The sequence below is a fragment of the Girardinichthys multiradiatus genome, chromosome 4, assembly GCF_021462225.1.
Source record: "Girardinichthys multiradiatus isolate DD_20200921_A chromosome 4, DD_fGirMul_XY1, whole genome shotgun sequence".
In the NCBI taxonomy this organism is placed as follows: domain Eukaryota; kingdom Metazoa; phylum Chordata; class Actinopteri; order Cyprinodontiformes; family Goodeidae; genus Girardinichthys; species Girardinichthys multiradiatus.
Genome location: NC_061797.1, coordinates 19,606,548 through 19,619,388, shown reverse-complemented (window position 1 = coordinate 19,619,388; position 12,841 = coordinate 19,606,548). Strand labels below are relative to the sequence as shown.

The 12,841-nt window shown below is 40.9% G+C and overlaps 2 protein-coding genes and 2 long non-coding RNA genes across 5 annotated transcripts in view; 1 reads left to right on the top strand and 3 right to left on the bottom strand.

Annotated features, from left to right (window-relative positions):
- Positions 1-1,639, bottom strand: part of LOC124866982 — a 42,379-nt gene extending 40,740 nt beyond the window's left edge. Inside the window, exon 1 of the long non-coding RNA XR_007037961.1 lies at positions 1,517-1,639. This is a non-coding gene — a long non-coding RNA (uncharacterized LOC124866982). The remainder of the gene's footprint in view (positions 1-1,516) is intronic.
- Positions 1,640-2,518: 879 nt separating this feature from the next.
- On the bottom strand, positions 2,519-5,526 carry pou4f1 (POU class 4 homeobox 1). The gene is made up of 2 exons (XM_047363117.1): positions 5,160-5,526; positions 2,519-4,788 (listed from the first exon to the last, which is right to left on the bottom strand). The coding sequence occupies exons 1-2, from the start codon at positions 5,280-5,282 to the stop codon at positions 3,754-3,756; spliced, it is 1,158 nt and encodes a 385-aa protein (XP_047219073.1). The 5' UTR covers positions 5,283-5,526; the 3' UTR covers positions 2,519-3,753.
- Positions 5,527-6,899: 1,373 nt separating this feature from the next.
- On the bottom strand, positions 6,900-12,575 carry obi1 (ORC ubiquitin ligase 1). Its single transcript, XM_047363116.1, has 6 exons — positions 12,249-12,575; positions 11,939-12,074; positions 10,726-10,817; positions 9,220-9,441; positions 8,981-9,069; positions 6,900-8,317 (listed from the first exon to the last, which is right to left on the bottom strand). Exons 1-6 carry the CDS (start codon positions 12,318-12,320, stop codon positions 6,937-6,939), a joined length of 1,992 nt encoding a protein of 663 aa, XP_047219072.1. The 5' UTR covers positions 12,321-12,575; the 3' UTR covers positions 6,900-6,936.
- Positions 11,958-12,841, top strand: part of LOC124866980 — a 39,481-nt gene continuing 38,597 nt past the window's right edge. For both annotated transcript variants that reach the window (XR_007037960.1, XR_007037959.1), the window contains exon 1: positions 11,958-12,092. This is a non-coding gene — a long non-coding RNA (uncharacterized LOC124866980). The remainder of the gene's footprint in view (positions 12,093-12,841) is intronic.

The window sequence follows — 12,841 nt, the reverse complement described above, 5'->3', positions numbered from 1 at the left end:
ACCCGATTAAACAAATAACAAAACCATAGTCAATTTGTGAGCAATTATTTCGTATTTTACCTTCAGCGCGTCTCTTGTAATTATAATGATTTAATCCATCTTAACCTGGGTGCCTAACAGCTGCGATTAGACTAGGCTCACTTTCTTCCGCTCAGAGCTATAGTAAAAATTCGTAGGCTCGTAAATCTAGGAGCCCTGCGTAACCATAACGTGGTGAAATCATTATTTGCCGAGGTGGTGTCACAGACTCTCTCATTTCGTCTGTCAGGAATCCAATTTCCTTTTATTTACATCCGCGGTATAGATTAATTACTCCCCTGACTAGTAGCCTGCAGGAATTAAGTTATGGGATCCTTTGGAAAGCTCCGCGATTAATCCATCACGGTCTACGCAAGGAAACAACGACGGGAGGAGAAGAGGTGATTAATGCTGACGAGGTTCATACTGTGAAAAACTAATAATAAAAATAACTATTATTATTATTATGATCATTATCATTTGTGATAAACTTGTAATTTAAGGTTGCTTCTGTGGCCTGAGGAGCACACCCAAAGCATCACGGGAAGTAACACGATGGGGAGGGTTTAAGGGAGGACGTAAACGTCCTAAACGACCCAGACGTGCAAAAGGGGGAAGGCCTTTTTAGGCCTCTGCATCATGAGCACCTGCGATCAGGTGACGACCCGGCACAGAATCGATGGAGCTTTAAGGGTTATGATATCGGTGGAGCCATCGATGAAATATCCCCAACTGATTAATAGAGGGCTCTGTCGTAACGACTTGACATATGGTAGGCGAGGCAGCTGGGGACGGTACCTCAGGCATCCCCTACGGCCATTAACATATTAGAGGCTATTGTGAAGGCAGACAGTCCGACTTCATCCACCGCCCCTTGTGCAGAGAGACAGCACCCCAGAGCTGTTTGATATAGGCTTTCAATAATGCATTACTCTTCAGTGCGCCAGCGGGGCTGTTCGTGGTGCTGAAATGATGCGCCATGTGGCATGTGTGGTGCTGCCGGTGGAGAGTGTTCAGTACCAACGTTGCTGTGTGGCTGTTCGTATTGTACAAATAAATAAATAAACGATAGAGAGATAGATAGATAGATAGATAGATAGATAGATAGATAGATAGATAGATAGATAGATAGATAGATAGATAGATAGATAGATAGATAGATAGATAGATAGATAGATAGATAGATAGATAGATAGATAGATAGATAGATAGATAGATAGATAGATAGATAGATAGATAGATAGATAGATAGATAGATAGATAGATAGATAGATAGATAGATAGATAGATAGATAGATAGATAGATAGATAGATAGATAGATAGATAGATAGATAGATAGATAGATAGATAGATAGATAGATCGGATTTGAGTTTGTTATTCTAAAACTTACAATAAATAACATAAATTCTTAAGTTACAAAATAGCAAGCAGAAATACGTTAAAAAAATCCAAGTTGTTTAAGGTTAAAAAACATCTGAAATATAAGGTCTACTTACGTTGAAGAGCCGCCTCCTCTTCTGTCCATGTGGTCAAAAGCTATAGAAAGCAAAAATGAGAAGCTTTCTCTGCTGTTAAACAACGGCGTCCTCCTCACATGCCTACTTCCTCTGAAATCCCCGAAAGCCGACTGAAAGTATTGCATTTTATAGCGGCTAAACTTGATTAATATTGCATTACACGCTTCTAAAAATTCAGAGTTCATAGGCCCAGATACAGGCGAATGCGAAGGAAGAATAAAAATAAGTGCAGGTTTAGCGTTAAAACAACACGGTTAAAGGAGGGAAGATATGTTGTGATGATTTTAAATATAAAATCTGATGGTTTATCCTTTTGTGTTGTTTTTCCAGCGTCTTTCCATTTGTTCTTCTATATTTACATGCCCGCTTTAATGTTACCGCTGAGTTATTCTGACTCTATGTTAAGTGTACTGTTATGGCCTGGCTTCACCATAAATCTAATGGGCGGTAGCTTTACCTCGAGAACTCCAGACATGCAAACTAATTTTTTCTTTGCAAAGGAAAATTATTTTGTGAATAAATATCTAATTATTATTGTTATCATGGACAATGATAATAATAAAAAGGAGAGAGACAATGGAATTGAACTACACTCAGAAAGTCTGAATTGTTCTTTTAAAAAACGGATTTGTTATTATTATGATTAACAATTGAATTATTAATGTATTTATTTTGTTGATTTACGAAATATTGATACCTTCAAAATGATGTGTTAAAGGTGACTAATGTGAGGAGCTAGGAGGGAAGCCTACATTTCAAATGTATTCTTCAAATTAAACACATTTCCCATCCAAGCTTTGTTACTTGCAAAGAAATGAAGGAAAAGAAAAGTGAATTAAAAAAATGAAGCTAAAGAAGAAAAAATCATTATTTCATATAAAACAAAAACTTTGAAGTTAATACAGCGCCGTGGCTACAATATTGTGCAATAATAATCAGTCACATGAGTAACATGTCAAAACACAACCAGAAAAGGCACGGTTTTATTTTTCTCTGATTTATTAGAAGATTGCTGGAACACACTCCCCGTTGGATTTTGGCTTACAGGATGAAGAGTACCAATGAAAGTAAGAGGACAACAGAGGAGAGTGGAGCAGTTGTGAGTGAGGGAAGGAGACATTTTCCATGATGCACATGTCGCCGCAGTTTTGTAAACATACTTGTGCACAAAGTAAATAGTACTTACACAACGATTCTGTAACAGTTAACACGACAAACAACGAGGTGATCTTAATGTGAAAAACAAGCATTTAACAGTGACTTACAACCACCCACAAAAAATTAGGTCTATCAGTAGATAGCACTACTGTACGCAGTGATTTCATTTTTTTTTTTTTCTTAAATGCATAGAGAGTTTGCACTGCAAACTGAAACATTAACAGAAAATGTTTCCTTTTTTATTGTGATCACTCCTTGATGAACAACACAAGCTCTTCGTGCTCTGGTCAGTGATGCCAATGGTATCGCAAGACCCTTAGAAATTGTTTCCAAAACACAGGAGTTCGCCTCTTGTAAGTGATAAAGTGTAGTCTGTACAAACCATTTTAATCTAAACCTAAAGGGTCTTCTGTGCAAATTACAAATAAATATATCTGTAGATATGACAGCCTGCAGAGGCGTATTTACTTCCCGTGAATTAGGATTTCATGCAGGCCCAATTTGTTTTATTTTTTCGTTAGACATTAAGGTTTGCAACAAAATTTGAGTTTATAGCAGCTTCTAAACTTAGAATAAAATAACATATGAATAAATGAACAGATGCATGAATTACTCTATACCAACAGTGACAAGAATCAAACTGAAACACAGTTCAACGATAAATGAGGTAATTCGTAAATGGCTATATTTCAAATCATAGGCCTATTAGAAGAAAATAACTCGCTATATTGTATCAAGCAAATTATGTCTTTCCAAGCGTTTCAAAAGGCAATGACGACATCGCTAAACTTTTCCCCTCGCAACAACTGAGCGAAATGTGTGTAGTCTGTTATTTGCATACTTCACATTCACCGATAACGTGAAAATAAACAAGATATATGAAGCCTCTTAAAATGGGTGTCTATAGCCCATTGTGCACCAACGTGTAAAGTCGCTGGAGACAAAAGACTGAAATGTTGTCTTGTTAGAGTCCCTTGGTCCCCAAATTCAGTCACCCAAGTAACTCTTCATTTTATTATTATTATTATTTTTTTTTTTCTGTTTGTTTTCTTTGCCTATCAGTGAGTAGCTGAAAATTTCAACCTCTTTTGCTTCTGTCTTTGGTTACAAAACCACACTCGCACCACATTTTTTTTCAAGTCCAACTTTTCAGCTATAGCCGCTATTTTCTCAGAGGACGGCCGAGGCTGCACGGCGAAGTAAGCCTCCAAAGATCTCTTTTCTGGAGCTGCTATCGAGGTCCTCTTGCGTTTCTTTTCCCCTCCGTTGAAAATGTCTGGTTTGCTCATTTTCTCCCTCTGGGCCCCCTCAGCCTCCTCCAGCCAGGCCTGGAGGATGGGTTTGAGCGCAATCATGTTGTTGTGGGACAGAGTTAACGACTCAAATCGACAAATTGTACTTTGGCTCAGCGAGCCTACGCCGGGGATTTTGAGATTAGCCAGAGCGCCACCCACGTCCGCTTGGGTCACCCCCAGCTTGATCCTCCGCTGCTTGAAGCGCTCCGCGAAAGCCTCCAGCTCCCTTGGGTCTGTGTCCGAGTCATTGATGGAGGGAAGTCCGGGGTTTGTGAGCCCTGGGCCGCCTTGGCTTGCACCGTGATGGCCCGGTAATAGCCCGTGGTGGGTGAGCGACGAGTTCATGCTCATTGCCTGGTGGGAAAGGTGACCCAAGCCGTGCATGTGGGAGTGCGGGTGGGCAGAGGAGGAGGGGATGAGTCCTCCGCCGCCACCTCCACCTGCCCCGCCGCCTCCTCCGCCTGTCCCGTCATGCGCGCTGGACATCAGGGAGAGGGACGGCGAGCTGATGTGGTCCATGATGTCCGCGGGCTCCAGGTTCTGGTGGTGATGGTGGTGGTGATGATGATGGTGGTGGGCCAAGGGAACAGTGGACGTCGACGAGCATGGCACCGTGCTCATCGTGTGGTAGGTGGCGTCGGGCTTGAACGGGTGCGTCTTGCCCTGGGACACGGCGATGTCCACGGCCGCCAAAGCCTCTGCCCGAGCCAGCAGGGTCTCATCCAGACTCGCGAATATGTTGCTCTGTAGCTGCGAGGGCAACAATGAAAGGGAAGAGGAGAAGAAAGTGAGTGGGTGCTAAACAGGAAAAAGCACAAGGAAGGAAAAGAGGAAAAAGAAACGTGCATAAATGCTTCTGTCAGTCGGTACTTGTGGCGACACATAACAGAGCTGAGTATTCCTTCAGAGGCGGGAAGTCATAAAAATTAATACAAAAACGGAAAACGCCGGGTTTTTTTTTTTTTTTTTTCGCGTGAGCATGCTTTTAAAAAGATCACAGACTCTCCGAGTGATAGCTGTGGAATACATGAAAAAAACATTAAGCGCGCGTCTTGGCTGAAAGTGCCTTGAAGCGCCTCTCGTTACTACGCTCAGACAGCGCTCGTCGCTTGCGAGCAGCCGAGGCAGAGGAAGTGACAAAGAAGGTAAAGTTTTCTGGGATCATTTACCTGTGGAGTTTGCAGACAGGCTCTCCGTATAGCTTCCGAGCTGGAATGCAGGGTGGTGTACTTCGGCTCGGGTAAAGAGGGATGCATGGCAAAGTGCGGCTGTTTGCTGTTCATGGACATCATCTTGGCGAACGTCTCGAATTAAAGTGCACAAGAGGAAAAAAAATAAATAAAAACAGAGGGGGGAAAGTGCTACAAGAGCTGGAAAATAGTCATAGATAATCACAGATCCTTTTCCTATTCGGTATTGATGCAGTGCTCTTCGCTCTGTTGTGCGCCGAGTGCGGCAGCCTTGTGCCCGGAGATCACAGAGATGCCTGCAGTCTCTCAGACGCACGTATCTGTCTACTGTTTCCCCCACTGCTGGGGATGAGAGAGGCTCTTACACCTGAGCGCCTCAGATCTCGTCAAGCCCAGGCTCGGCTGCTCTCGCGAGACATAAGCTGCTAGAACAGTGAACTGGCTGACAGATAAAAACTGCTCACAGGGCAGGCAATCACATCTGGAGAGTAGTCGCTTGCGTTTTGGGGCATCTCTACCCAGCTACAGGAGTGCATCAGTGGCTGTGGCTTTCAGGCCTCATACTTCACTTCTGCCCCACCAATGACCTAATGCAGCTAAATTTGGCTTGACTTATGTGTATTGAGAAATAATTTATTTTACAATGTAATTGTCCACCAAAACAATAGAACTATCTGTATCAATTAATGTAAACCCGAAACACAAAAATGAATACTCTGATAACAAACTTAAATATGACTAATTTCAGTGTATTTTGAAGTATGTTTACATTTTGTCTTTTTAACCAGTAATAAGAAATCGAAATGTATGGTTAAAGCAATGCAAGCGGCTGTGGTGTCCTTTTTCACCCTGGATTAAAAGAAAAGGCACGGGGGTGGGGTGCACCACCTTATAATTAAGGCGCATCATTGCCAGATGAGTGCAAAACAAATTGATTTAATACATCACCAAACCTTACACAGTCTTTATCTAAATTAATTAATCCCAATGAATTAACACTTCATTAATTCAAACCACAATGGTTATCCAATTAAAATTTCATGCAGTGATTAGAGGTATGTGAAATATACACGGCACCGTTAAATTTGCATAATAAATAAGGCGCTCCCTGCTACTGTGTGTGAGGTCCTTGCAGGGTTTCGTCGGCATGAACAGGCTGTGCTGCTTCCGTTTTTAATAGCAACCTATTAATAATTGTGACGGCTTGCGAATCATGTAAAAATATGTAATGTGGGAAAAGGCACTACAAAACACAGGCCCGTCACTGTTGTTCTTCTAAATATTAATGAACAGGAGCCACACCATGTGTTCAAGGCAGTGGAAATGCAGAAAAATACAGTCTTCATACTTAATTTGCATTGCAATACTTCTTTATTTCCTAACACACTAATTTATTCTTTAGTATTTCGGAACTTCAAGACAATTTTTATTTTTGCAGGGTATTAAACAACGATCTCAACTGCTGAATAGCTGAAAACTACACACAAGTTGAAAGTAAATCTGATAAATGTCTCAGCACAAAAAAGATGCACTTCTGTACAAAACTGTTCAAGTTAGTTGCATGTTAAAGACTTTCAAGCTGAAAATATACAAAACTGATTTGCCACTGACCTACAAGCAAACTTCACAAAAAGTACCCCACACAGTGCTGTCCTAGTTTAGCTTCATTCATTTAACACTACAAGACAAAATGTAACAACAATAAATTAATACAAGGGATCAAATGCTCTTTTTTTTTATTTATTTGTCAATGCCATTACATGAGCTTTGAAAGTTTGGTGGGACTGCTTGTGTTAAAGGGACTGTGTGACTTCCTCTTTATTGGCTGGCTACCAATCAGTGCACTTCTGTCTCTTGTTGTGTTCACAGGCTTACAACTAGTGCAGCCAGAGGGGAATGAAGGGTTCACATGATCCTGATCCTGGTGTTGGGTTACTGGACTGAAGGAGCCAGAGGGAGCAGTCTTAACCTCATCCAGAGGATCAAACAACAAGTCAAAAGACATTTCTGCAGGCTGAGAAGGACCTGCACGATCTGCAGACGCAGAGGTGTGGGCACCATCCATCCCATCAGACATCTGAGAAGCAAAGCCTTTCTCGTAAGAGCCTGTTGGAGCCACGGTGACATTGCAATCGCTATCCTTGTTGTCATCCGTACACTGGTTGTTATTCTCCCTATTAATCACAGGTTTGCCACCATCGTCGGACAAGGCGCCCAGGCAAGTCTGTTGCTCTGAGACAAGAGTGTTATTCAGGTCTATGTGAGGGGAGGAAGCCAAGGAGAGCTGTGATCCCCGGCTACTGGAACTTTCTCCATCATGCATCATGGAGTCCAGCTCTGAAATCTTGTCCAGGTAAGCGGCATCCATAGATGCCTCACTGGACATCTGCAAACTATCAGACTCCTCACTGATAAGAGTAGAGGATGTGGTTCCCTTTGCCAAGCTTTCTTTACTTGGACCTGGATGTGACAGGTCCCGTAAGCTTGATCTCTCCCAAGAGCCCCAGAAATCAGATTTTGAGGATTCCATTTCACTTTGGTATAAGCCTTTAGGAAACTTTTCTAGACTGTTGATTTTATTCTCCAAGGCTGTGCTGGTCTTCTCTGGACTAGCATATTCTTCAAAATCGAGCCGTCTCAGATGAGAAACGGGTTTAAATGCGACTTTCTTCTCGCGGATGCCAGGGCTTCTCAAGGTCAGAGAGCGGAAAGCAGAGGAAGGGGTGGTGGGCAAGAAGTCAGAGGAAGTGCTTTCAGAGTCCTCGTTCTTCGGATCTCCAGTCAGATTCCTGTTGAACTCCTTGTGATCTGCTGACGGCATGAATACCAAAGTCTGGTTTGTTGAAAACGGTTGACATTCCGCTTCCGGATTGCTGCAGATGGACCTTCTCTCATTGTCGCTCAAGCTTCTCATCATCATATTTATTTTCTGATGTTGTCTGAGAACATCAGATGAACCCTTGCTATTCTCAGCTGCTTCCTGTGTCTCGAGTTGTCCGTTCTCAGACTTCCTGAGCCGAGATTCCAGGTCTTCGATGTACTGGTCGCTGCGTTCAAGAGCTCTTTTCAGGTGATCTACGTCGCGCTCATACTGTTGAACCTTAGCTTCCAGGGCTGCCACCGTGTATCGCCCAAACCTAGGGACAGATCAGTTTGTCATGAAATCAAAACAAGTCAAGCAACATTTAGCTGAATCACAGCACGTTTTAATCCAGCTTTGTCTTTTCAAAAGCATACATTTATACAATCAAGTAACTTTGAAATAAGTATAACAGAGCATTAAAAATCTGTAGAAACGGTATTTTGAAAAATATATTGCACAACTTTGTGTCTACGGGTCACTATTTATAAACTGAATTTAAATCTGATTTTTAACTAAGTTTAGCTTCTGTGTAACACCCGTTTAGTGTTTCTAGGCACAGTGCTGCCTTAATCGTTTGATCGTTTAGTGTCTGGGAACTGCCAACTGTGCCACGTCTCACTTGGTTATAATGATAAAACTGACAAACATTCACATCTGATAACAGAAACTCACTTTAATCTTCAGCTAAGTATTTTTGCCAGCCTTTTTCGAAATGAATTTTGTGATTTACAAACATTAGGAGGTTAGAAGAAAACAGACGCCTACACAAGGTATTTCAGACGAAAAGGGAACCTTTGAACAATGTGAAACCTGTTCATTAAAAGAAGGATCAAAATATTGCCAATGACAGAAGTAAACTTTAAAAAAAGGAAAAACCCGTCATGGTAGCAACAACATTTCCATTTCTGATGGCAAAAAACACCAAAAAGTTACTTACTTCTGAGGGGATCTGCTCGCCACCTCCGCTTTCAGCCTCATGTTCTCTTGTACAAGGTCGACATTTTGTGATCGCAAGGTCTTGTTCGCCTAAGAAACACAAAGAATAAAAGTCTTTATTGATATCGCAAAATGTCAACAAAAATCTGCCTAGATTGTGCAAATAAAGTGCATTCTGATCATCTAAGGCAATCCTGGACAAGTTTGGCATCATCATAATACAGACTACGGATAGAGTACCTCTCTCAGCTTGTCCATGTCCTGTTTTATCTTATCACACACGTCTGTGGCCGCTTGGAGCTTGTTTTTCCATTCTTCCATCACAAACAGAGGGACTCTCTTGTCATCTGGCTGCACTGTGCTAAGGTTGCAGGGGAGCAAAGCAGTCTTAAGTTGTTCCTCCAGGCTTTGATTTTTTGATTTTAGCTCCTCATTTTCTCTGATGAGTCCATCAATCTCTTCCTGTCAGAGATAAATTGTATGTATCTGAAAACAGGACTTGGATCGATCAATGAACAATATACATAAACCATATCAAGTATTAGTCTAAAGTTATAAGCATATGCTGTTACCATAAATTATACATGGAAAATAAAAGATGTACACATCCTTGATAAGACACATATGTAAAAATAAACTTAAGGAAAAGTTGTGGTGAAAAAAGTATGACGGATGTAAAAGATGCAATCACCCTCCACAGGTGACCCCGCAGATTTTCAGATGACTAAATCATTCCAACATATTAATTTTCTTCTAGATGAAGTATTTCTGTTGTTGATTTGAATGAACGCTTCTCTCACTGCGACACAAATTTTTTTTAACTCCTCTCCATCTTTCCTAGAGATGTGTGAAGGTTTTGGGTCATAGTTGATTAGCATTTGGAAATGGTAAACATTTTATCCAAATTGCCTAAAACCCTAGTTCCGACTGATAAAACCTAACCCAGAGCATGATCCAGCCACCATCATTGAGTATCACTGCAAGCATGGTGTTCTTCTGGGATGCTCCGTACTGGTTCTGTTACAATATGGGGGATGTTGTTTCCCGCCAGAAATTCCTGCAGCTCTTTCATTCTTGCAGTCAGCCTCTTTTTCTTTTTATCAGTTTTAGATAGATGTCCAGTTTTCCCATATTTTCTCAATGTACTGTAAGCTGTCTTCAATGTTCCATGTTAATGCTGTCGAAAACGTTTTGTTTGCTTCTCCTGACGGATACCTTTGCACAATCGTACATTGTGCAATCATTTCGATCCTCTGTAATCTCAATGATAAGTGGCTTTAGCTAGAGCACGCAGAGAGCAGGAAAATCCTTAAAAAGCAGAAGCTTATGTCATATTTTCTCCTTAATTGGTTTGCTTTTTAGATCTAAAACAAGTGAATTCTTTACAAAAATGCAACACAAAGGTGTTCATTACTCCCCCAATAAGTACACTGGAAGTTCAGTTATTTTGAGTGATGAGTTTGTAATCCCAGATCGAAGCGACAAGAAATGGGACCCCCAGGAGAGCACATATTTAAACAATTAAAACAACTCAAAAGTTTAATGAAGATGAGCGTTATTACTTTAATGCTGAAATTCTATATGGGTTAGACTAATTTCTTTTCTGTTCAAGTAGTTTTAGAAGGTACACCGAGTAGCGCTCCACAAAACCCAGCTTAAAACCCGCATTTCCCCTATATGTGGCACACTTGTCGATATCTCCACCGATTCTTAAATAAATCCTGAAAGGAATCTATATTTGACAACCTCATACTCCCGTAGAAGAAGTTCTCCTCTGGTTTTCCTTAGACATTTCCTCATAGAAGGGCTTTCCCTGTAATCACCCTCATTTGTCCCTCCTGTAGGGGGAAATAAACAGAGTTCAGTGATAAGCTGTAATATCAGAGAAGAAATATTAAACATTAAGAACAAAATTGTCAGATTGTTAAAATGTTAGCTTTTTGCCTTTCTACCAACCATTTCTGGAGCTTAACTAGAAACATCACACCTCTATTTGACAAATACAACTTTGAAAAGCACAATTCAGCCTTGCTATCTTGGAAATTGTTTTCTAACTAAACACTGAGAAAAAGATTTGATTTCAATGTGGTGTGAATTCAAAGCTTTCGTTTAGTCCTGAAAGCATCTGGCTAAATGTAGTCCACTTTAAACTTGAAAGTTTAGTTTTAAAGTCCTGCTTTACATTTAACAGGCACAACTGAAGTGTTTAAATGAGGCCTATGTTCTGAAGGGCACAAACTCAGAAGCTGAAAACTGATTTATGGCTGGATATGGATTTGTTGTTTGATGACAATAAGTGGTTATTTGATCTGTACAATCAAACATGGCAATGTTGGTTAAGTAGAAAAGAACCTTTTACTCCAAATCAAAAGGTTAGCATGCATTGGTGATGTCGTATATAACTAGTTTCTATTGCCAATCTTGGTAGTATCGAGGGCAGATGCTTTATAAGCATATAAGCATAAACAAACAAGCTCTACGTTCCGATTAAATTTATCAAATCTTTATCCAAGACAGACAATTATGATGTTTAACATTTATCTGTGCGTGTTTAGCCTGTTCAGGTTATGGATTGTTTAAGAGAAGCACAATTGTACTAATTAGTTTATCTCAAATTCCATACTGCAGTGATATATGTAATAACTTTCAATTTTCTTTTCCTAAATTTTGATTTTCTATTGTTTAAACTTGTATCCCAGCCATCTGAGTATCAGTCCATCACCATGGTGCCCACACTTCTGTTTGTCTGTGCTTCCAACCTTTATTCCTTCCTGAATGTGTTTTAAGGAGGCTCCATATTTAATGCCTGACGACAGCTGAAACATCCTTTGGACTAACTATGAATAATCTAGTTATCGCTGAAAGAAAACTACCCGATGGACACATTGTTTTGAAATATGCCTAATGTTTAGTTTGGTCTAGCATCCGTCTTGCTTTGTGTGCGATGCAGCCAACGCACCGATGATGTCCCTGCACGGGTTTTCGGCTGTGATGGGCACCCTGCAGGTGGGACACTGGCTGACTTTCTTTAACCACATCTCCATGCAGCTGGAACAGAACACGTGGTGGTTGGCACAGATGACGGGCTGCCTGACCTGCAGAAGCAAACCTCGGTGGGTTATTTATAGACTAAACCTAGCAAAGATCACGAGAAACATATTTTGACTTAGCTAATGACTGCGTCGCAAAGCAAGAAGCCGTTTGTCCTGTGTAACGTATTCATAACAAACAGATGGTGAGTTTGGTTAAAAACAGAATAACGCTGTTACCTTTCCGAGGCATATCTGACACGAAATTGGCAAGGTTAGAGAGAGGGTAGATGTCTGATAGTTAAGAGCCATATTTCCAGACAAGATAGCACAGTATGGTAGAGTCTTCCTTTGAGGCGGTACAAAAGTTTCAAATCAGGGAACCCGCTGTCCCGCCCGCCGTCTCTCAAAACTACGGAAAGCGTTAATGGCCTAAAAGGTATCTGCAAACATTTATTTAAGGAAATGGTTGGTTGCGAAGAACGATCTAAACGGAAACTAATTTGTAAAAACAAATAAAGATGTCGAGACAAGTGAGAGGTTTTCCGCCACTAACAGAAGTACAAACTATGAAAGGCTTGTGTCAGAATACTGATGGGATTTGCGGCTCCTTTAGGAGATCCGGATCATTCGGCTCCTCCCACCAGTCAAACGGTCCCTCGCCTAATTCCACTGTTAGGCTTTATAATTAACCCAAACTATGATATTTAATTCGTATGTGTGCATAATGCCTATGTATATAATAGCCTACGGCTCAAACTAATCATGACAAACTAAATATTTGTAACAAGTGACAGGACTTCTTCAGTTCAATAAGGGAAACTAATTAAATC